At 37.9% G+C, this 25,391-nt stretch overlaps 1 protein-coding gene across 7 annotated transcripts in view; it reads left to right on the forward strand.

Moving 5' to 3' along the window:
* Positions 1-4: 4 nt before the first annotated feature.
* Positions 5-25,391, forward strand: part of PUM3 (pumilio RNA binding family member 3) — a 41,464-nt gene continuing 16,077 nt past the window's right edge. For 3 of the 7 annotated variants that reach the window (XR_015169627.1, XM_086415345.1, XM_086415348.1), the window contains exons 1-13: positions 5-71; positions 4,320-4,411; positions 5,155-5,373; positions 8,490-8,625; positions 9,509-9,584; positions 13,842-13,935; positions 14,187-14,253; positions 15,403-15,577; positions 16,528-16,631; positions 17,782-17,860; positions 20,704-20,802; positions 21,890-21,943; positions 24,722-24,802. Coding sequence is in view for 6 of the 7 variants with exons in the window: in XM_086415345.1 (XP_086271471.1) it covers positions 4,330-4,411; positions 5,155-5,373; positions 8,490-8,625; positions 9,509-9,584; positions 13,842-13,935; positions 14,187-14,253; positions 15,403-15,577; positions 16,528-16,631; positions 17,782-17,860; positions 20,704-20,802; positions 21,890-21,943; positions 24,722-24,802 (1,266 nt within the window). In the remaining variant the exon portion in view is untranslated. Of the gene's footprint in view, positions 808-4,319; positions 4,412-5,154; positions 5,374-8,489; positions 8,626-9,508; positions 9,585-13,841; positions 13,936-14,186; positions 14,254-15,402; positions 15,578-16,527; positions 16,632-17,781; positions 17,861-20,703; positions 20,803-21,889; positions 21,944-24,721; positions 24,803-25,391 lie in introns of all 7 variants that reach the window. The other 4 variants (XM_086415347.1, XM_086415350.1, XM_086415346.1 and 1 more) reach the window with 2 other exon arrangements.

Consider the following 25,391-nt stretch of genomic DNA (forward strand, 5'->3'; position numbering starts at 1 on the left):
GAGCAAGGCGGGGAACCGGAAGCCGCAGCGGCGGAGCCGGGACCCGCGCCTGCCAGGGCCACACGTGTGCGGTGAGTGAGGGGGACTCTGCGGTGCTTCTGGAGGGCCTAGCTCCCTGCCCGGTGCTGGAGTCGGAGGGTTTCTGAGGTAGAGGTTTCACCCTGTCACCAGCCGGGCGGCTTTCTGTGGCCGTCTCTGTTGTGGGAGTTTGGGGATTGAAGGGAGCCTGGGGAGAAGGGCGGGTGTACAGCTCCTCTCCCTGCCACGCTGCCTAGAGAGTGCTGGGTTAGCTTTTATTACCTTCAGCCTCTAAAGTCCGGGTCCGGGCTAGTTCGCTTTCAGCCTTTCTGTTGTATGTTTGACACTCACTCACTCTGCGCCCGGTCAGGGCCAGATGCCCAGTTTGCAATCTGAATGTACAGTTGAAAGTTGTTAGCGCTAGGAAGAAATGAACTAGGTGCCGAGATAGAGGATAGGGGAGTCTAAAGAACTGATCTTTAAGCCAAGACGCAGAGCGTGGCTAGAGGCACCCCTGAAATCTGGAGACCCAGGGAAAACTACGTTCAGCCAGAGGCAGTGAGTTCAGCACTGCAATGTGGGAGACCTGGGTTCAATCACTGGGTTGGAAAGATCGCCTGGAGGAGGGCATGGCAACCCACTCCAGTATTCGTGGCTGGAGAATCCCCATGGACAGAGGAGCCTGGCGGGCTACAGTCTGTCGGGTCCCAAAGAGTCGGACACAGCACAAAGACTGAGTTTGAAATTTTTCCTGTAAGCAGTGGGAAACTTCTGGAGGTGTTGGAGCAGGTAAATAACATGGAATAGATGTAATAATGGAAGATTAATCCGGCAGCAGGGAGTGGAATCATAGCAAATTGACTAACTGCAATCTGAACAAGAGATAAAGTGTCTGGATAGAGTAATGGAAGGGAAAAAGAGGAGATGATTCCAAGACACTGGAATGTGATGGTTGGATGTTATGGCACAGGGTCTACAAGCAAATGCATTTTGTTACATGAAAGAAGCAAGACCCCAAAGGCTGTATACTGTCTGATTCCATTTGCATGACATTTTTGAAAAGTCACAAAGCTGGAGGGTAGAAAGAAAGATCAGGTGTTGCCAAGAGAGCCAGAAGAGGATGATTGCAAAGGGGCTCCACAGGGAACCTCTGGGAGTTGTGGACAGTTGTGTAAGGTGCTGTGGTGGAGGCTACATGACTGTGGGTTTGTCAAAATCAGCACTGTGCATCAAGAAGAATGATCGACCCTAGGCGAATGAAAAGAAAGTCAACTGACATGCCTGGAAATGGAATGCAGACCTAAATAAAATGAATCTAACTAGTACAGATGTATATCCATTGGTTAAGACTCCAAGCTTCCAATGCAGGGGACGCTGAGTTCGAAGTACTGAGATCCCACATGCTATGCTTCGCCTGCTTCCGCGCCCCCCCCCTCCCCCACCCGGGCCAACCCCACCCCACGCCTCCAGTGACCTCACTGAAGGAGTGAAGGGAAAAGATGTAACCTAACTAACTTTGAAAAGCAGTGTTTTGAATGGATACTGTCAGGAAATGACAAACTGTAAATAAATACTGTAGTTGATAAATTTGTTTTTACCAACCATAACCCTGTGGTACATGTTTAGTGTTCAAGACATTAGTGTGAACTTGATACAGAAATACAGGTTTCTTTGTACACAAAAGACTAATGTACATACATATATTACCTAGCCTTGTCTAGTCAAAAGACCAAGAAGCAGTGGCACCACAGTGACAGGCATACCTAGCACTCAGATCTCAATAAGAGGAATCAGGGTTCCTTGAAGAATGACTGACTTTAGGACTTGTGCAGAGATAAGAAAAGGTAAACTTGAAAGAAGTGCCAGAAATTAAAGACATGCTAAGAAGAAAAAAGGATGGACCATGGTAAAAGGACACAGAAACTGAGAAATGTCAAAACTGGAATAATTTTAGCAACAAAATAAAGATACTGTGAGTCCATAACCCAAGTAATAAAATGTCTGTGAGGCTATACTGATGTAAATAAATGATTGAATAAATGGAGAGAAGGAATAAAGTTTACATACAGAAGAATTCAAAATAATAAAGGTAAAAGTAAGTAGGAAAATAGTCACCATTAAAACACTACAGTAATTGCTGCAGGCAAGATCCAGTGGAGAAAGTTAAAAAAAATCAGTGGAAGATACACGGTATTTGCATGCTCTTAAAATGTATCATCCAAAATATTTATTAATTGCTGTGGAGATTTTATTGTATTATTGATTCAAATTTGTTAATACTCCGCACTCTAAGAAGTGGAGCTTAATTCCCCTCCTCTTCAGCTTGGGCTGAATTTAGTAACTTGCTTTGAATAAACAGAGTATAGAAATGGAAACACTAACGTTACAGTGGAGACACCTGGCAAACCCTACCCTTAACCAAGCGATCGAGGTTACTAACACTAGTCATGTCGATATCATGCTTCCCCTAATGTGATGGGTTGAAAGGGCGCTTCTTTATGGTATTCTTCCCTCAAATCCGTAATATCAGTAGATTCATGGGAAGATGTCGGACCCACCCCCAATATGGGATATTCATTCTGCACAGTGCCAGTCTCGGTCATGAGAAACAAGTGAAAACTGATAGACTGTCACAGATTAGTGGAAATTAAAAGGAGACTGAATTAAATGCAAGGCATGGGCTTCCCAGGTGACTCAGTGGTAAACAATCTATCTGCCAAGCAGGAAAGTAAAGTTCAGTCCCTGGGTCAGGAGGATCCCCTGGAGAAGGAAATGCAACCCACTCCAGTATTCGTGCCTGGAAAAATCCCATGGACAGAGGAACCTAGTGGGCCCTAGTCCATGGGGTCAAAAAAGAGACCAGTTAGCAATTGAACAATAACAACAAATTCTGGAATATTAATAGAAAAAGTATATTAGTGGAAAAACTATCAAAATCCAAATTTAGCATTATATTAAGGTTGTTTCTTAGTTTTGGTTAATGCATCATGGTAAGTTGTTCACATTAGGGGAAATAGGGATATACTGTAACTTTCTGTGTATCTTTCCCAACTCTTCTCTAAAACTAAACATATGGAAATAGAAAGTTCCTGCATAGAGGAGCTGAGGGATGCAGAAGTGGTTATGAAGGCTTCAGCCAAGTGGCTGGGACCGTGCAGTTACAAATGACCGAAGGAAACTAAGTCAGAGGCCATTCATTTTCCAGAGTATTCTTTGGGACCCTACTGGTCCCTTGTGATGTTCCAGGAAAAAGTGGTTCAACCTGGTTGGAAAATCATGCTTACTTTAGCTTGTGCTTGGTGATTAATGGCTTAAATTAGCAAATTAAAAGACTCTAAGAATCTGATTTTCCTTAAAGAAGCCTCGTTAATTATTTTCATTTAAGTGTTTCCCAAATGCCTTTCACTCCAGAACCTTTTTTCGTGTACCTATTAATATTTTGAGAAGTGTGTTGTTCTTCAATGGACAATTCTTGTCTAGAAATATCTGGAATTGTCAGATATTTCTAACATCTGCCCTAGATGGTCAGCTTTAGATATTTTGAAATGGGTTGAACATGCAACTTTGGAAGGTACAGAAATAGACAAATAACACATAGTAACTTTTGTTCTTGATACATTCTGCTTTCAGGAGCATTGGGCAGCGGAAGGGTTAGCTGGTATTTGCCCTGTGCACAGTGGGGTCTCAATCCAGAAATGACCTGCTAGCCAGATTCCTTTCAAATGAAATATTCCGTATGTCAACAGTCTTATCTTGGAGGTCTTTGAAAATTATCTGTTGCCTCTCAAAGAATAACAAACATTTGAAGTTGTTTTTTGTTTTAGCTACATTGGGTTACATAGGAAACTTTTAGATAATCTTTTGTATTATTTCATTAAATTTGAATGTGATTAAGTGTAATGTATTGTTTGTTCCTGGCTGGGGAAATGGTAATATTTTCAGTTTCTTGTCACAAAAATCCTCCCACTGTTGTAAGAAATGCAAACACTGACAGTTGTAGTCTGCTTAGTGAAAATAATGATTTATTTGTAACCTTTACTGTCACTATAATGTTGCCTCCAAAACATCACTCACTAGTCAAGGTGTGTGTGTGTGTGTGTGTTCTTAGTTTCTGTATTGGTGTCTAATTTTACTTTCTCAATCTTAGAAATAGTGATTGTGTAGTTCCTGGACTCCTCATGGGCACAGATAATTTCTCCTGCATCTGTGGTCAAGGAGTAAATGGAGCCGTGATGACTAAGGACCTTCATTGGATGAGAGCAATTTAGTGATCATTTCTGGATTTTGTTTTTGTTTTCCAGAGTTGCTATAATGGAAGTCAAAGGGAAAAAAAAATTAACAGGTAAAGGTACAAAGACGTCACAAGAAAAAAGCAAATTTCATAAAAACAATGGTAAGATACTCAAAACATGCTTCCCTTGTGGTGGTTTTGTCTCTTGGAGGGAGGGTTTGGTGGGATGAGAAGGGATGTAGCAGATTCCAATCTTCATGGGTTAGAGTTAGGATTAAAATGGCGGACCAAGTGTCACTGTGTATGAGTGACTGATATGTTTACTGGCAAGCCAGATCTTCAGGATTTCTCATTGTGATGTCTTTACTGTTCCATCAGGTGTCAGTATTACAAAATAGAAAAGTCAATGATGAATTTCCTAAGCAGTCTTTATGTTTTTTTTTCCTTTCAGCTAGAAATTTTGAGGTATAAACATTTTGAATTTGTCTATATGATGTACTTCCTAAGTTCTAAATGTTCATTTTATTCTTAGACTCCTATTATGTCGTTAACCCCCAAAATACACACACTCACAAAGACATAAATAATATCTCATCTTGTGATGTGTGCTTAAAACAGAAATACACCTGACAGTGGTGGGTTATCTCTAGAATTATGAGCAGTTTTTACTATGTATTTCTATACTTTGTAGGTTTTCTATGATGAACCTATGTTATAATTTTATAATCAGAGGAAGTTTTTAAATTTTGTTGTAATTTTTTAAGTCCTCCTGTGCTCCATTTTGAGAGAAGGACAAAGTATGTTTCACTAAAAAATGTGTAATTTTCTGTAACAAATACAGCCCAGTGGATAAAAGATCCAGGCCCAGGATCACTGAACTAATAACTATTTATTATTGTCACTAGATTCAGGTTCTTCAAAGACATTCCCCAAAAAAGTTGTTAAGGAAGGTGGACCTAAAATCACATCTAAGAACTTTGAGAAAACTGCCACAAAACCTGGGAAAAAAGGGGTGAAGCAGTTCAAGAATAAGCAGCAAGGGGATAGAATACCAAAGAACAAATTCCAGCAGGCAAATAAATTCAACCAGAAGAGGAAATTCCAGCCAGACAGTAAAAGTGATGGTAAGCACTGATTTCTTCAGTGTGGTTTTTGCAGAAGCTTGCCCTGCCTGATGTGAAGACCTGACTCATTTGAAAAGATCCTGATGCTGGGAAAGATCGAGGGCAGGAGGAGAAGGGGACGATAGAGGATGAGATGGTTGGATGGCATCACCGACTAATGGACATGAGTATGGGTAGGCTCTGGGAGTTGGTGATGGACAGGGAGGCCTGGCGTGCTGCAGTTCATGGGGTCGCAAAGAGTCAGACACGACTGAGCGACTGAACTGAACTGACCTGAACTGCCCTGCCTGAACCATTGTGCACAGGGACTCTTGAAGTCTGTTAGAGACCTCCTGTTCTTGTTCCACGACAGGCAGTATCTCGGGTGGAGATGGGAAGGTGGTAGATGGGATTAAATAAACAACAGAAAGCATCTTCTCCATTTTCCAGGGTTGCTACTGGTGTCTTTATTTTTACTTTCGAGAGTTGCTATTATTGTCTTCTTTATTTTTACAAAATTGTCCTCTAGTGCTTAGAATTCCTAGGCCCTTGCTAAATTCCCCTGGCTGTGGAGTTAGGCTAAGTTGTAATGGGCTTTATACATTGGACTCTCAATGAAGCATTCCTTTCTGTAGGCTTACATTAATGAACTCATTCATTTAGCAAACAAATACTTGAGTTTTCTGCACACTGTCATCAAGAGACAGTGAAAAGAAATTAATAACCAGTGAGGGTACAAGCCCCAGGTAATCAGCATGGAAGCCAGCCTTAAATAACCAGTGTCCTGGTGAACAAGATACATGTAGATACTGCTCTCACAGAGCTCAGGCCATTTTAAGAGTATTAGCTTATCATACGGCTCAGACCTGGTAAACCGTTCCAGAGAAGGTATATAATATGTCATAGATTTGACTTGAACTGGTGCAGGCTAGGTTGCTAACTGATTAGAAGTGCTGGCCTGGCTATTCTTTGTCTGTTGAAACAAACTACTACTCTCTTCATCATGATGATGTTCAAGGGGTGGTCTCTAACTCAGAGCGTTGCTGTCTGTTGTACAACCTGCCCTTGCTGTGCGTCTTGCTGACCTGCAGGTGCCTTCTGTGCAGCGTCAGGAAACTTTCTCTGCTGTCTTTCATTCCCTTTTTCTCCAGCATGCTGGAGCCTGACACTGCCCTTTTGCTGCCAACTGAGACCATTGCCAAGGGGCCTTCTTAGTCCAGTCCCTGAGCCCTGGTCCTTGCTCTCAGCTCTGCCTAGGGTTGCTTGCTGGAGGGACAGCAGCCTTAAGACAGAGACGTAGGGAGAGAGGAAAGGAGGGAAATTTTCATTATTTTTCATGAGGCCTGAAGGATTTTTTCATGGTCTAGCCCTTTTCTCTTTTCCCCTTTTCTTCCAGGCCTATCTACTCTTACCTTGCTTCTCTCTCATAGATCCTAATTCTTCCTTTCCACACTGGTATTCTTTTTTTTAAATTTTCTTATTTTTGGCTGTGCTGGGTCTTTGCTGTGATGCGCAGGCTTCTCTTGTTGCAGCCCACGTTCTAGAGAGCATGAGCTATCCAGTTACAGCTCACAGGCTTAGTTGCCCAACAGCACGTGGGATTCCCTGACCAGGGATCGAACCTGCGTTCCCTTCATCAGAAGGAGGATTCTTAACCACTGGACCACCAGGGATGTCCCTACACTGGCTTTCTTGATACCTGCATTTTAAGTGCACACACATTCTCATTAAAGAGTGGCCCTCGTTCCTTTTGCTATAGGAGATAAGTTCCCCGCATCTCAAAGTGGAACTCTGATTTTCTCATTTTAATACCAGCAACTGAGGGGGACTGGATACTAGTCATTCCCAAAACTGGTTATATCTCCTGCAGCCCAACATGGCTTATGTTGAGGGTGCCCAGATATTTTCACAATTAAATGAACTGTGGATCGGTTACTATCCTCTGCTGTGTAGTACACGATGTCCTAATATTAATAGTGAATATGCTTCTGTTGCCTGTAATCTTCTGTTATTAGATTGGGAATAAGTAAGTGAGCAGTAAGGGGAGTAAAATACATTGTAGTATATGATATGCCATTAAAAATTACATTCTTGAGGAATATTTAGTTTCATGGAGGAATACTTAAGAGTATAATGATGTTTAAGTAAAGACATCAAGGAAATTAATATAAAATATGTGTGGGGGGAAAAGACAAGAAGGAAATGAAATTTTAGTCTCTAGGTTTTAAGATTATAGGAGAATTTTGTTTTTTGAATATATTTTCTAATCAGAGAAGGGGCAATATCTAGAAATAACTAATTCTCCGAAGGGTTTTTTGCAGGGTACTCATGTAAATAATACCCATCTTATTAAGTTCTTTGTTTGGCCTCATTGGGATTTTTTTTTTAATTCAATTAATAAGTTGCTTAGATTATGAAGATAAAAAAATAAGCAGTAGAAAGATACTTTTATAGCATGACCCTAACTGTAGAGAACTTAGAAATTTTCACTGTGCATTGTCATGAGTAACAGACAGCAGAGAATAAAGTTTCAGAGCCATATCTGGGTTTACATCCTGTCTCTGCCACTTAGGAGTTACGTGACCTTGGATAGGGAGCTTATCTGCCTAGTATCTTTCTTTCCCTGACATGAGAGGGAATAATAACAGTACCCACCTCACAGAGCTGTTGTAAAAATTAATTAATACGTAACAGCACTCAGAATAGTGAATTTGTGACTATTGTTTTTCCTATGTTAACTTGGACTAATTTCTGTTTTCATTGAGAACTGACTATGCCTAATGTCCAATGATCTTTATGTTCTAAAGTAAAATTTTATTTTTACAATGGAAAAAGATGCTTAAAAATTTGTAATTGATTTTATAATCCTTTTAGTTTCCTTTTTTTTTTCTTAATAGGTGTTCTGTTAAGAATCAATTTGTTGAGTGAATGAACAGTTGGTGTCAACCAAATTTAAAATGTGTAAACTGCTTGGAAAATGAAATAAAGTTTAAGTTGATAGGGAATGATTTTTCCCCTTCTAGTTCCCACAATGAGTATTGATCTTGATTACTGATTGCCATAGGTACCAAATTTGCTCTGTGTTTATGGCACTGAGAATGTTAAGTGTAATTGAAAATAATTTCTGTAATGACTAGAGTCAGCAGCCAAGAAACCCAAATGGGATGAATTCAAAAAAAAGAAGAAAGAACTGAAGCAGAGCAGGCAACTCAGTGATAAAACCAACTATGACATCGTCATTCGGGCAAAGCAGATTTGGGAGATCTTAAGAAGGTAATGCTAGCTAATGATGTCTTTATTGAGCTCTTGGAGATGATGGAGGAGTAGCAGTATACTTTGTAAATAGTGAGATGTCCTAAAATAAATCACATAGCACTTCAGTTATTTAGGGATTTTTCTTAACACTCCCGGAGAAGGCACTGGCGACCCACTCCAGTACTCTTGCCTGGAAAATCCCATGGACAGAGGAGCCTGGTAGGCTTCAGTCCATGGGGTCGCTAAGAGTCGGACACGACTGAACAACTTCACTTTCACTTTTCACTTTCATGCATTGGAGAAGGAAATGGCAACCTACTCCAGTGTTCTTGCCTGGAGAATCCCAGGGATGGGAGGCTGCCATCTATGGGGTCACACAGAGTCGGACACGACTGATGCGACTTAGCAGCAGCAGCAGCAGCAGCAGCAGCATAACACTCCAGGAAAGGCATCACTGTCTGGGTGTGTGCCCTTTACAGAAATGCGTGGAATCATTAGGATGGTATCAAGATCTGCTTAGGAAACTGTATGAGAGTTAAAATGGATTTGATATCCTTCCTGAGAAATTTCTGAGAAAATGGAGGATAGTTCTTTTTGGCTAGGTTTTGAAATACTTGAGTATTTGGTATCTTGGACTTGTTTTATTATTTGCTTTGCTTTGAAGTTCTGGCTGTTAAGATTTAGATTGATACATGAAATTATACCTTATGAGATGAGTTTCTGCCTTTGAGAAAATTACTTTTCTCTAGCTGCTCTGGAATAGTAATTTTAATGTCAAAGATTTGCTTTCTTCGAAGGGAAGATCATACTGAACTGCATGAACGTACACTGGTACGGTTTTTAGTTTTGTGTGTTTAAAATAATGTCTTTACTTAGGCTATGTTTCCTGACTCTTTTATAGAAAAGATTGTGACAAAGAGAAAAGAGTGAAGTTGATGAGTGATTTGCAGAAGTTGATTCAAGGGAAGATTAAAACTGTAAGTAGGATGTACTCATAGTTGCAATTTTAAGAACTAAATTGACTCTCAGTAAAGGGTAGTTGATTATTTATTACAGATGAAATTGTTTCTGTTTTTATTGTATTTGGCTTCAGTTTTCAAATACCTTTTATAATCTCCCTGAAAAATTTAATAGAGACCTCACTGCTGGGAAATTACAAAAAGACTATCAAGTATTTGGCTGTTCATTTTAAAATAATTTATTTAAATCAGTGTGTTCTTGGCTTGGCTGTTAAAGAATCTGCCTGCAATGCGGGAGACCTGGGTTTGATTCCCTGGATTGGGAAGATCCCCTGGAGAAGGGAAAGGCTACCCACTCTAGTATTCTGGCCTGGAGTATTCCCTAAACTATATAGTCCATGGCGTTGCCAAGAGTCAGACACAACTGAGTGACCTTTCATTCACTCAATGTTCTCTTAAAGTTATCTCAGGGAATTTATTAGTTCAACAGTGCTTGTTAGAATCTCTTACTGTGAACTCTGTAAGTTCTAAATGCTGGCTATTTTGAATGTGCAAAGCAAACATATTACTTTCTTCCTTGCTTTTATAAGCATTGTACAAAGGATCTTTAAAATATAGTAGATTTGGGAGTTTTAAAGTGATTTTCATTATTGCTCTTTAATCCTGTTTTATAGTAAACTTCTATTGATTCTTGTATATTTGGATAAATACTTAGTGATATTTGGGCTTCCCTGATGGCTCAGATGGTAAAGAATCCACCTGCCAACACAGGAGATGCGGTTTCAGTCCCAGGAGAAGGGAACAGCTACCCACTCCAGTATTCTTGCCTGGAGAATTCCATGGATGGAGGAACCTGATGGGCAACAGTCCATGGGGTTGCCAAGTTGGAGACGACTGAATGGCTAACACTTTTACACTTTTAGTGATATTCACTTATAAGCCAACAGACTCAGTATCTTTGGAGACCCTGAGGGCCTCCCTTTGTCATACCATGTACATAGGTCTAAACAAATGCTGTATTGAAATTTGAAGGACTGTTTTCCAATAGCAAGTTTCCAGCTGCTGCATTCTTAAAGCCAGCAAGATCTTTTTAGGATAGAACTACTCATCTCTAACAGTAATGCTCAATTTATAAATCATGCACGCTTAAGATCCTTCTCATTTACCCTTAGGTTATTGTGACTACTGATGCCCATGGACTTGGGAGTTAATCTGTGCTTTTAGACAAGACAGCCCATTTATTCTTTACTGTGTGCCAGCAGCATTGGTAACCAGTGCATACTTTGTATCCTTTAGCTTAGTCTTCATCCCTATTAGACATTTGATAGATTCAAGGGATTAGAACTTGTAAACAGTGTGCCTGAAGAACTATGGATGGAGGTCCGTAATATTGTACAGGAGGCAGCGAACAAAACCATCCCAAAGAAAAAGAAAAGCAAGATGGCAAAGTGGTTATCTGAGGAGGCCTTACAAATAGCTAAAGAAAGAAGAGAAGCAAGAAGCAAGGGAGAAGGGGAATAGCATATCCAACTGAACACAGATTTCCAAAAAACAGCAGAGAGAGACAAGAAAGCCTTCTTCATGAACTGTACGTGAAACTAGAAGAAAGCAACAGAAGGGGAAAGACTAGAGATCTCTTCAGGAAAACCGGAAATATCAAAGGAATATTTTGCCCAAAGATGGGCACAATAAACGACAGAAATGGTAGAGACCTAGTAGACATTGAAGAGATCAAGAAGAGATGGAAAGAATACACGGAAGAACGGTACAAAAAAGATCTAAGAGAACCAGATTGCTGTGATGATGTGGTCAGTCACCCAGAGCCAGACAGTCTGGAGAGCAAAGTCAAGTGGGCCTTAGGAAGTACTGCTGTTAATAAAGCTAGTGGATATGATAGAATGCCAGTAAAACTATTCAAAACCCTAAAGGATGATGCCATCAAAGTGTTACATTCAATATGTCAGCAAATCTGAAATACCCAGCAGTGGCCACAGGACTGGAAAAGGTCAATCCTCATCCCAATTCCCAAGAGGAGTAATACTCAAGAATGTGCTAACATCAGATGGTTGCGCTCATCTCCCATGCTAGTAAGATCATGCTTAAAATCTTGCATGCTAGGCTTCAGCATTATGCGAACCAAGAATTTCCAGATGTCCAAGCAGGGTTTAGAGAAGGAAGAGGAATCAGAGAGAAAATTGCCCACATTTGCTGGGTCATAGAGATCGGGAATTCCAGAAAAACATCTACCTCTGTTTCATTGACTACTCTGAAGCCTTTGACTATGTGGATTATAATGAACTGGAAAGCTCTTAAAGAGATGGGAATACCAGACCATCCTACCTGTCTCCTGAGAAATGTGTATGCGGTATGGAACAAGAAGCAAGTATGGAACAACTAATTGGTTCATGATTATGAAAGGAGTATGACAGGGCTGTCTGCTGTCACATCATGAGATGTGATATACGCTGAGCACATCATGAGAAATGGCAGGCTGGATGAGTTACAGGCTGGAATCAAGATAGGCGGGAGAAACATCAACAACCTCAGATATGTGGATGATACCACTCTAATGGCAGAAAGCGAGGAGAAGCTAAAGAGCCTCTTGATGAAGGTGAAGGAGGAGAGTGAAACAACTGGCTTAAAACTAAATATTAAAAAAAACTAAGATCATGGCATCTGGCCCCATTACTGCATGGCAAATGGGGAGGGGGGGCGGGGGGGCAGGGAGTGGAGAACAACAACAGCATCTGGGCTCAAAGAAATTCATCCCAGAGTCGTAAGGATAGCAAGTTTCTTAATTTCTCATAAACTTACTTTCATCTATAAATATCTAATAACACCAACTCACTTTTAACTCTACATCGGAAAAATAATTTAAACCACATACATTGGTTACATAGTAGGTAATCAATATATGCACAAAACAGCCTAATTTTAAAAAATAATAACTGTTTATTTATTTATTAATGGCTGCACTGGGTCTTCGTTGCTGCACCTGAGCTTTCTCTATTGGGACACACAGGGGCTACGGTAGTGGTGGTGCAAAGGCTTCTCATTGTAGTGACTTCCTTGTTGCAGAGCATGGGCTCTAGGCACATGGGCTTCAGTAGTAGCAGCTCTCAGCTCTAGAACGCAGGCTCAGTAGTTGTCGCACGCGGGCCTTGTTGTCCCACAGTGTGTGGGATCTTCCCAGACCGGGGATTGAACCCATGTCCCCTGCATTGGTAGGTGGATTCTTAACCACCGGACCACCAGGGAAATCTCAGACTGATTTTTTAAAATTATAAATTTTAAAATTATAAATTAAAATTATAATTATAATTATATAATTAATATATATATACTATATATTTTTATATTATATATATTTATATATATATATTATATATATATAACATAAAAAATTAAAATTATAAAAATTTAAAAATTTTATCAAAAATGTCTATACAGATCTCCCTTAAGCAAATTCTTCTGCAACCTGTGACTTTGATGAAGATACACCTTTACCTTCAGATTTGTTAGAATTTAAAAATTTAAAGACAGACTTAGCAACAGGTAATAAGCACTATTAAAATAGACTAGTATATAAAAAGTAATAGTGCATGACTGATTATCTGTGGTTATTGCTTTAGAAAATTAATCAGGAAGTCCATCAATGAGGATCTAATCCATCCAGTAGTTGTGAGGGGGTTAAGGTTGGAGAATCAGATTTGAAATACTTTTCTAGGAATATAACTGGATGTATATTCAGGAATTATAATGAAAATGTGAGAAATGGAGTGGTAAGCTCATAATGTAATTGCAGTGTGTATCTGGATATAATTATTTATGTAGCAAGACTTTGGTTGCCAAAGCCAAACATTCCTAGATCATTTATATTTAAAAAAAAAAATCATAGCATAATAGAATTTTTGCCCTGGAAAATTCCTCTTTTAGGTAAAGTAACTGTCAGAGAAATGAGAAATACAGTATGTATAATCATTGTACAGATTTGGTTTGGTTTTAACTATAATGATAAAATCTTACAAAATAGTTAAATCCAGTCCTATCTCAATGCCATACAGTAGCCAGCAAAACCAAAGAGTGCCACTCTGAACAATTAAATAAAGAATTGTACTCCCAAGTAATGTAGATTTGATTAGCCATGAAGACCCCTTTTTTTTTTTTTTTCTCACAAGGAGTTGTAAAAGAGGGAGCAATACAACATAAGTAATATGATAGAAACATACATTTTCAGGGAGATTTTGTCTAAAGGCCCCAACTGTTTTCCTACAGATTGCATTTGCGCACGATTCAACTCGAGTGATCCAGTGTTACATTCAGTTCGGCAATGAAGAGCAAAGGAAACAGGCTTTTGAAGAATTGCGAGGTATTTCTTATATGTATTTTGTAATCATTGGTATAAAGTTGCTTGTTTTCTCTTGAAATACCCAACACTGTGTTGAAAAAGAATTCTGTTGAGGAATAGCAGAGTGTCCTCGGCAGGACCTTTTCTGTTTTTGTGTGTTTTTTGCCTGGGACAAATAGGGAGCGATTTGTTTGTGTTCCCAGGATTGTGCGTTCAGTTCTCTCCTTGTTTCTGGAGGTTACCCAATCATTGTAATGTATTTTGTTTTTCAGGTGATTTGGTTGAGTTAAGTAAAGCTAAATATTCCAGAAATATTGTTAAGAAGTTTCTCATGTATGGGTGAGTTGTTTTATTTATAAAATATTTTAATTAGTTTTTTAAGATTTGGATAACGTATTGTGTGCAAATGTTTCTTAAAAATCTGTGACCATGATAGTAGCCTTAAGCAGATGCTGGTAATGTTTGCAAGGAATATGGTCTTAAAAAACAGTTATTGAAAAAATGTAAAAGTAGTATTGCCTTCATTGACCTTACAAGTGTATCTTGAAGTCCTGGAAGAAGAGAAATGGTTATAATGAACTTGTAATTCGTCACAAGTTATTTAGAGGTTGGAGTGGTGGGAGGGGCAGGTGAGTAGACCAAACCAGGGTGAGTGGGTTAGAAAATGGCAAGATAGGAGGATTTCCTAAACCAGGTGGGATTAATACTCGTCTTGCCCTCCCAAGTATAATAATGTGCCAAAATGTGCTAACCAACAACCAAACAGTACAGCTGGCAAATTCCTAAAAACTGTATTCCTGACTGGAATTATTGGCCTCTTGATTATTTTAGGATAGAATAGAAATACTTGTGATTAAGTCCTGTTTTAAAAGAGAATCCTGGGATATATTTTATTCATATTATCCTGCACTTTGACTTTTACCTTCTCCTTTTCTCCTTCTACCCAACTTCTTTCAAGCTAAACAGTTTCCTGATGGGAACGGACATTTATGGAGCACTTACTATGTGCTGCTTACAGTTCTCAGTGTGCCTTAACTCATTTATCCTCACAGTAACCTTATTCTTTCCATTTTATGACTGAAGAAGCTGAAGCACAGAGCAGTTAAATATCTTGCTCAGGCAGTCTGAGCTGGTCAGCAGAGCCAGGTTTCAAACCTAGGCAGGCTGCGCCTCAAGTCACAGAGAAAATTTGCTGGTGGTCCAGTGGTTAGGATTCCATGCTTTCACTTCTGAGGGCCTGGGTTCAATCCCTGGTTGGAGAACTAAGATTCCCATAAGCTGCACAGCATGGCCAAAAAGAGGAAAAAAAGCAAGGAAATACAAGGTAGAAATACAGGGCAATTTGGTTTTCCTTCTCACAGCATTTCTCTGGGGTAGTCACTCCCACACACACAGTGATGAGGGGTCTCAGGAGAAGTGTGTGTGTTTTGTCACCACCCAGCTTTCTCCTTGTATCGCTTACTTTTCCTGTGGTCACATCGGATTTAGGAGTAAAGCACAGATCGCAGAGATAATACGAAGCTTTAAGGGCCACGTGAGGAAGCTCCTGCGGCACGCGGAAGCGTCCGCCATTGTGGAGTACGCCTACAATGACAAAGCTATCCTGGAGCAGAGGAACATGCTGACGGAGGAACTCTATGGGAACACGTTCCAGCTTTACAAGGTGATGCTTCAAGACAGTTTTTTCCTCGAGATTTACTTTTCCTTTGTGCTGTTCCTTACCTCCAGTGCCCTGTATTCAGAATGTATTTTTCCTTTGGTTGTTCTTTGAAGAGACTGTCTCCTAGCCTTTATCCTCTTGGACTATTTTGTCTCTGGTGTATTGAGCAAGGGATCATACTTAAATTTCTCTTTCCCTGAGCACTATCTTTAAATCCCCTATAAATTAAAACTGCTTGCATTACTCCTTTGCAAGTACTCTTGTGTACTGCTTCAATACTTCTGTTGCTACAGTAGTCAGATAGACCTAGGAAGATTCTTAATGGAGCTTTGTAAACATCCGCTAACCAGCCCTGGTTGAAGGGCATCGAGCTCCCTGTTGGCTGTGGCTGACCCTTCTCTGGGTCCTACGTGGAGAGGACGCAGAGTGGAGAGACCCAACCCTGGGTGTACTACAAGGCTAGTAGTGGGACTAGGACAGTTAAGGGATCTAGTTCAGACCTTAGACACAAGTACACACATTCATCTCAAGGGAGATGGATTGGTTCCTGGGTTGCTTCTGCTAGTCAGGTTCCGCTCCTGGCTTGAACTTAGTGCTCCTTTGTCACAGTCACTCTAGGAATATCCAGCTAATCACAGAACACATGGTGGCAAGACTTTGTTAACTGACTACTTGGTCTTGTGAATAGGCACTTGTTAAGTGCTTGGCAGGTCTTTACTGGCTAGCTTTTGATTTGGTTGGTTGTTTAGCCTGAAAGTACAATGGTGTACATCAAATGAGAATTAGGTAATCAGGAATTACTCTGAATATATCCACAGAGGTGCTTTTATTATGTAAATATGGGAAATCTAAAAATTTAAGTTTATGTAAAATGACTCTAATTGATTTTCTTTGGTCTAAAGTTGGAGAAACGTGATCAAATTTAGAGGGGCTTGATTTTTCTTCTGTTGCAGTCAGCAGATCACCCAACTCTGGACAAAGTATTAAAGGTACAGCCAGAAAAATTAGAGCTTATCATGGATGAAATGAAACAGATTCTAACTCCAATGGCCCAAAAGTAAGAAAACTTTTTTTGTGTTTTATTAACAAATAGCATTTGAAAGGGGAAAGTTTTATGTAGCCTTTGCATAGGAAAGGTGAATAGTTTGCCAGTTACGGTCTACTATATAAATTAGATTGTGAGACTTAAAAGTCCATGCATGTGGCCTACTTCGCATTAGGGCGTTGCTCTGAAACCAGACTTCCTGGGTTGTGAATCCTGGTGCTTTCCTCAATTACTGACTCTATGCCCTTGGGCAACTTAACTTCTCTGTGCCTCAGTTTCCCTATCCAGATAATTATAATAATAGTGTTTATTTCATAGAGTTTTATGAAAATTAAACGAGTTAATATTTCTAAAGCGCTCAGAACAGTGCTTTGCCATTAAAAGCAGCTTATTTTTGCCTTCTACTTGAAAATTCCATGTGAACTTAAATTTGGTGCCTGATCATTAACCTACACTGTACATCTGAATTCATCATGTGTCACGCTAGGAGGCTTGGATCAATTAGGTGTTGTTGCAATTGCTGGCTCAGGCGGTAAAGCGTCTGTCTACAATGCGGGAGACCTAGGTTCGATCCCTGGGTCAGGAAGATCCCCTGGAGAAGGAAATGGCAATCCACTTCAGTACTATTACCTGGAAAATCCCATGGACAGAGAGCCTGGTCGGCTACAGTCCATGGGGTCGCAAAGAGTCGGACACGACTGAGTGACTTCACTTTCACTTTGATCTGTTTAGGTTTTAACTGCGGAAATGTTTTTGTTAAACGGGTACATTATAAAGGAGGCATGACAAAAAGAAAATAGCCATTAAAATGTAGTCCACATGTGGATTTCTAATCACGTGTCCATTGTTGGGTAAAAGAAAGTTAATGGCTTTATTGAAGAAAATTGAGTGTGTTTTGAATAATAATTTCGTATTTGCTGTTTAGGTACTAGAAATTTGTATTCTGGTCTTGGTTGTAGATGGCACTAATATTTTTATAGGTCTGTAAGTTTTTTTTCAAGTCTTGGTGTTGCTGAAGGTAGTCTTTTTATGACAAATAACATTTGCTAAAACCATTTCAGTTGTTTTGATTATCTTAGGACAACCAAAGTTACCTATCTCTGTATTATTATACTACCATTTCTGACTGTTTTTTTTTGTTTTTTTTTTTTTCTGTTTTCAGAGAAGCTGTGATTAAGCACTCACTGGTACATAAAGTATTTTTGGACTTTTTCACCTATGCACCCCCAAAGCTAAGATCAGTAAGTTCTTGGTTTTAGTTTTTAAACTGAAACATTGAGTGCTGTGTAAAAATGTGAAATACTTCTTTCATGTATATTGGTTTTTGAAATTTTTAAAGAATTGTTTCCGTATTTAGAAAATATAATGCTCTCTACTTCCTTTGAAGAAGTCTACTTCTTCTATTTAGACTTTTTAGTCTATGGAATTTAGACTAAATTCCATTTAGACTTTTGCTAGAAAGACAGTAGACCTGACCATAGTTTTATCAGTTCCATTGAATTTTCATATTTTAATTACAATCTGGAGAGTATACTCTAGCTTAACATAATCAGAAAATTAACTAACACATGGAGGAATATTCAGCATTCAAGGAGTTTGAAATTCACCTTTATTGATACCAAAAAAAATGAAAAAGAAATTATATTGGTGTTAAAAGGTGACTGGAGGATACTTAGGTAAAACTAAATGGACCGTGAAAGACTGGACCTTATATAAGAGTGAAGGTAAATTGCACTGCCCTTCAAGTCAATGATGGGACTATAGATGAGAATTCATTTAGTCCCTTGAATTTTGCTTGCTTCATCATACTGTGAATTCATTGTCCGTTTGTTCTCATTCTAATAATAAGCAATAACCAAATAATGAGATTCACATTTTTTTTTTTACAAATATGCCAGATTGAACATACATAGGAATTTTGACCCTCTCAAAATTGACATGCAAATTAGTTTTCCAAGTGTAGCCACCTATCTAAGCACGTAGTTTAGTGAATGTAGCAGTTGCTGCTTCTCTTTGGAGAAGAGCTCTCGTTTCCTGCACAGTATCTCATAGTTCTGGATTTTCTGAGGCAGGACTTTATTTTCAGAACTGAGAAAATGATCATTTTAATATATTCCATAAAGTGTTTATCTTTAGTGTTGAATGTGTTTTAGTAATAGCAAAAAAATCATTGGGAACTTAGTGTGAATATAAAGTAAACAGACAAATCTTTGTGGGCCCTGGGGCATTTTCAATAGAGAGATTTAAAAAAAAACAAAGAAAAACCTTTGGAGATAAAAGAAGCATGATTGGAATATATGTGTAACTCCCCAACTGGACAGCTTTGAAGAGATTCATAAGTTTAGATATGTAAACTGAAAGCTGTACTCTTGAAAAGGGTTGTAAGATAGTTATAAGTGGAATTTTTTGTTCTTATTGATAAAAATAGGCTACTTTTCTCCTTCCTGGCAGGAGACTTTGTATTTATTTAATATAAATTTTTAAAATTGGGAATGGATTAAACTGGCCCTGCAGCTGTTAGCTGGCAGAACTCATCTTGTCCTATATGCTTGTCTTCCAAATATAATTACAAAATATATGCATACATTGAAAACAGAAAATAAAGACTAAAAATAGCTAAAATTACCTCATAATAAAAATGACTGGGTTTTACTAAAAGGTAATTAATGACTGGGTTTTACTAAAAGGTCAGTTCAGTTCAGTTCAGTTCAGTCGCTCAGTCGTGTCTGACTCTTTGCAACCCCATGAATCGCAGCACGCCAGGCCTCCCTGTCCATCACCAACTCCCGGAGTTCACTCAGACTCATGTCCATCGAGTCAGTGATGCCATCCAGCCATCTCATCCTCTGTCGTCCCCTTCTCCTCCTGCCCCCAATCCCTCCCAGCATCAGAGTCTTTTCCAATGAGTTAATTCTTCTCATGAGGTGGCCAAAGTACTGGAGTTTCAGCTTTAGCATCATTCCTTCCAAAGAAATCCCAGGGCTGATCTCCTTCAGAATGGACTGGTTGGATCTCCTTGTAGTCCAAGGGACTCTCAAAAGTCTTCTCTGACACCACAATTCAAAAGCATCAATCCTTTGGCGCTCAGCTTTCTTTATAGTCCAGCTCTCACATCCATACATGACCACAGGAAAAACCATAGCCTTGACTAGATGGACCTTTGTTGGCAAAGTAATGTCTCTGCTTTTCAATATGCTATCTAGGTTGGTCATAACTTTTCTTCCAAGGAGTAAACGTCTTTTAATTTCATGGCTGCAGTCACCATCTGCAGGAATTTTGGAGCCCCCAAAAATAAAGTCTGACACTGTTTCCACTGTTTCCCCATCTATTTAAGTGAAGGCCTAGTCTAAATGTCAATATAGAGATTAATTTTTCTTAAGAGAAATGTTACTTAAGTGTCTTGATGGTGAATTATTAATGTGATTTCCAGAGGTAATCCATTGATAAACTAAAAAAAGAAAAATGTTTTCAGACAAAATTATTATTTTGACTTTTTTGGATGAACGTTTTATTTATCTGGCTTTTTAAGTTAAAAGCTCTCTTCTTATACCACAGCCAGTTCTTAGATTTCTTTTTTCTTGAAAAGTCATTGAGAATATACTATACATATACAGTTAACCCTTGAACAGTATGGGAGTTAGGGGTACTGACACTCCTGTCCTCTGTCCTCAGTCAGAAACCCACCTGTAATCATCCCTACCCTATCAGGGATGGGGATTTACCCAACTGCAGATGGTATAGTGCTGTAGTACATATTAGTGAAAAAAATTCATGTGTAAGTGAACCTTCTTCAAATCACACTCAGGGGTCCCCTGTATACATACTTTTCTGAATAGACTTTGATGAAACTTAGGTATTTTAATAGAAATTTCCTGGGGGCAACGTTTACTGCTTTTGATAGAAAAAGAATGTTTCTAGGAAGCAGTTATATATATGCATGCCTGTCTACAAAATTAAAATTTAAATTGTTTGCTACCTATACTCTCTGCCTTTCATTCTCTGTGCATTACTGCTCCTTACTAGACAGACTGTGAAAAGCAAAAAGAAAGAGTAAACCAAAGCCCTGACTGCATTTATTCCCCAGGAAATGATTGAAGCCATCCGAGAAGCAGTGGTGTACCTGGCACACACGCACGATGGCGCCAGAGTGGCCATGCACTGCCTCTGGCATGGCACGCCCAAGGTAAGGGTCAGTCAGGAATTGCATTTTCAGTCTCCTTGGGGTCTTGCCCTGTTGTGCACAGCATTGTCTTTGCGAAGTTGTACCTCAAGGCCTCAGAGAAACCAGCTCCTCTTTGAGCTTCTTGTTGCTTCTCTGCTGGAGTCTTCAAGTTTGAAAACCTTGTGTTGCCATTGTATGGGAAGGGATCTGTCAAGCAGATAAACACAGTATTTGTTGTTTAGTTGCTAAGTCGCATCCAATTCTTTTGTGACCCAGTGGATTATAGCTCGCCAGGCTTCTCTGTCCAAGGGATTCTCTAGGCAAGAATACTGGAGTGAGTTGCCATTTCTTTCTCCAGGGGATCTTCCCGACCAGGGATTGAACCTGTGTCTCCTGCGTTGCAGGCAGTTTCTTTACCACTGAGCCATCAGGGAAGCCCAAACAGTGTTTATGTTCGGGTTTTTAAAAGTTTTGATACCTGTCAGTTTCTTTGATTCCTTATTTAATGATTTTAGTGCTGGGAAGGAAGAGGAAAGAAAAGAAAATGTACAGCCATGCATTGCTCCTCTGGATCTCAAGTACTTTGAGGGAAATGCTACAGATCCATATTAATTATAGAAGCTTAATAGAAATGATCCTCATTTCCTTAATTGGTATATTCTCCTTTAAAGGACAGTTGTACTTTGTCCAGTTTTTAATACAAATTTAATTTCTATTCAATAAATAATGTATTGAATGCCATCTGTATGCTTGACTTTTATGCATTTGAAGACAGCTCAGATATTGGAAGAGGGATCTCAGTTTTTAGTATAAAGGAAAGTAGTTTTACCAGGCTTGCCTTGCAGCTGATAATTTCATGCTTCCATATTTATGTCTCAATGGAATGTCACAAAGAAGTCTAAGATTATAGTAGCTCTGAGAGGAATTCTTATAGTATATTGCATTTTTCTGTTCTGGCTAAATAACTGTTTTCACTAATGAAAAGTATGCCACTCCAGTGGAAGTTTAGGATTATATAAAATTTCTAACTACGAAATACCTTAATCTATAGCTATCTGTAACTAAATCTGTAACTGTAAGTTCATTGAGACAATTTTTCTTTTTTAAGGACAGAAAAGTGATTGTGAAAACAATGAAGACTTACATTGAAAAGGTGGCTAATGTAAGTATAAAAACTGCATATTTCTTTTAATACTTTTGAATAGTAAAATTATAGGAAATTAGAAAAATTTAGAAAATTATCAAGAAAATTACTTGTTATTTTATTTCATTATAATCTAAATATATGCATATACATGTATTTTTACATATTATTAAATTTATACAAAATGAGTTTGTTTTTCATTTGACATTGTACTTTGGCAGTTTTCCATTTTTATTAGATAATTTTGAAGACCTTAATATTTAGTCTTTAGGGAAACTGCACTTCAGAAACTTGTTACCTGTTTTCATTATCATCAAAAAAATAACAGAAAGTGAAACTTGTCTCTCTTTTTTCTTCAATTAAATCTTTAGTATGGTCAAAGAAAATTTTAGTTCTAAGTTTTATAATTCTTTGAAATCTTTTTTTTTTTTTCATTCTTTGAAATCTTTTGGAGATGTTTTAACAGCTTTTCAAATGAAATTAGAGGATATAAAATGTGTTTCTTCTGAGGAAATAATTACCTCAAAAAATAATATCTCTGTATTTAAATAAACTAAGTCATTTTCCATAGTAATTCTAAAATATATGTAGTAATAAGCATTAATTTTCAATTTTTTAATTTTTTTTATATTATGTTTTATAGCTTCTAATTTGCAGGTGAACTAAAAATGAGTGATATCAACAACTTTTCCCTATAAAAAATTCCAGTAAGCACTATTGGCATCTAATGAATACTTGATATAGTAAATGATAATTCAAATTCAGATAAATTAGAGCTCTGAGATTATATACATACCTGTCATCTTCTGTAGGGTTCTAGACTAGGAAGAGAGTATAAAACCATGGAGAAGGCAGCCAACTTGCTTGGAACAAAATGGAGTAAGAGATTCTCTAATGAGTTGTTTTCAAAGTATGAGAATTTTTTATGATTCATCATTAAATCTTTTTGTATAGCATTTTAATTTGAATATTTTGATTTAGAAATGAATAAAAATAGAATGTTACTGGAAAGTTCCCTTATTTGGGAGGGGTGGATAAATTAGAATTTTGGGATTAACATATGCACACTACTATATAGACAGTGAATAATCGACAAAGATCTACAGTGTAGCACAGAGAACTCCATGTATATATATAACTGAATCACTTTGCTCTACGGCTGAAACTAACACAACATTGTAAATCGATTGTACTCCAATATAAAATAAAAATTTAAAAATAAAATGACATCAAAAGAGAAAGTTATGAAAGATATTAAAAGTCTTCAGTAATAAAGTTAGATTGTTTTCCAATTTTGTTATATCAACAATAATTTTTCTTTGGAGAACCAAATCCCCACAAGGCATTGCAAAGTTAATAAATTAGCAATGCAGTGCCTGTTTTATCTTAAGGAGTTGCTTCTAAGGAGGTGAGATAAGCTAATACTGTCCATGGGTTTGGTCTCTGGGTTATTTGGAAGTGTTTAATTTCCATATATTAGGATATACTCTGTATTGTTTCAGTCTTTTAAAATTTATGACTTATGGCCCAGCATATGGTCTGTCTTAATGTCTTGAAAAGAATGTGTGGCTATAGTCCTCTATAAATGTCAGTTAGATCAAAATGATTGGTAGTGTTTTCAGATCATGGATGTTTTTGCTGACTTATTTATCACTGTCTACTTCTGTCAGTTGCTGAGGAAGTGTCGTAAAACTTAGAGCTATAATTGTGGAATTGTCTGTTTCTCACTTAAATTCTGTTCCATCTTCTGTATTCACCCAGTGATATTTTGCACTGCATACACTTCCGTGTGTGGGACTTAAAGAACCAGAAAACCGGTGGTTGTGTACTATAAGCACAGTGTTCTCTACTTTGTTTCCTTCACTTAATTCATCTCAGGGGTCATTTTATTTCTCTCTCTATATATCTATATATCGCCAGAGAAATCCATTGGTTGGTAGCAAAAGTCAAATACCTCTAGAGTTAAAAAAATTTTATATCATCATCTGGGATAGAAAAGAAATATGCCAGAAGCTTTGAAAACTCTTCTTTAACATAAAGTAGAAATTCTTTAAATCTTTGGAACACTGTCAGCATTATGAAAATAATTCTGTTATTTAAAGAGTGACAGTTGTGAAAGTCCTAATGTATATTTATGTACTCTCGTGCTGCTATAGGTTTTAAAAGCAGTTCACTTCATCTTATTCTCATATGCAGTATTTAAGTATATTCTTCTAGTTTTTTTTAGTGTTTCTATTTTTATTATATAAGATTATTTTAAAGCAATTGTGTAATTTTTCAAAAGAAAGTGAAAAATCATTTGTAATCCTTCAACCCAAAGGTGACAGGATTTTTCCTTCCAGGATTTTTTTTGTGTGTATTATGTATATTTTATATATATATTATTTTATTTGTATTTTCATAATTGAAATGCTATACATAGTTTAACGTATTATTTTATATTCCTTTTTTTCCTCCCACTTTGACTGTAATTTTCTTTTGAATTTAATCTTAAAGTAGCTATTCATTAACAGGATACCTATTTTTAAGAGGTATCTGGTTAGTTTCAAAAATGAGTCTCAGCTATTTGATATTGAAGAATGTGCTCCTCTGTTTCTTTCTTTTTGTTACTCAACCTAGAATATAATTAACTAGGTCCTGATAAGAGAGCACGTTTCTTTGAGGGACTTTTATCTATCCCATTTCTATTATGCTGGATAAGTTGTCAGGTTGATAACCTTAATAAAATAACTCCATGGGTGAAAGAAAAGGGAGAATCTGTGTATCTTTTAACTTTTAATTTTCTAATTCCAACAGGGCCAATATTCCCACTTGGTTTTACTGGCAGCCTTTGATTGTATTGATGATACGAAGCTTGTGAAACAGATAATCATATCAGTAAGTAATTTGCATGGTCTTGAATTTAAGTTAAATGGATATATCATTTTTTAACATTTAAGTTTGATTTCACACATAGATGTGTAAAGTGTGCTTTCTGTCAGTATTTGTTATTTTTTAGTTGCTTTAATTAAGCCTAATTTGGAGGGTTGCTTTATTCCTATACAAACCATAATCTTGTTACTTGATATTACTAATTAATATTGCTTTAAACATGTAAAAGACTGCTTAAATTAGAATAGCATGACTTCTTAGACCATATGATTTGGGGTTGGCCAAAAAGTTCGTTTTGGTTTTTCCATACAATACTACGGAAAAACTCTTAATGAACTTTCTGGCCAACCCCATAGTAAATGAAAAATCAGCAATGCAGTGTTTAGATTTGATCAGAAATTTATTTACATAGTAATTCTTCAGTTATTCAGGAACTTACGTCCCCCCAGGCAGAAGATATCCACGACCTTTTTCTCTCGCCCTTTGGAGAAACTACCTCTGCATAGCTTATCAATACATCTGTCCTGCCTTATCAATACATTGTCCTGACTTAATTTGCCCTCTGAAAAACTGAATATTCTCTTTAAAAAAAAAA

The sequence above is a fragment of the Bos grunniens genome, chromosome 8, assembly GCF_055505025.1.
Source record: "Bos grunniens cultivar Pamir isolate PY7600 chromosome 8, Bosgru_T2T1.0, whole genome shotgun sequence".
NCBI lineage: Eukaryota > Metazoa > Chordata > Mammalia > Artiodactyla > Bovidae > Bos > Bos grunniens.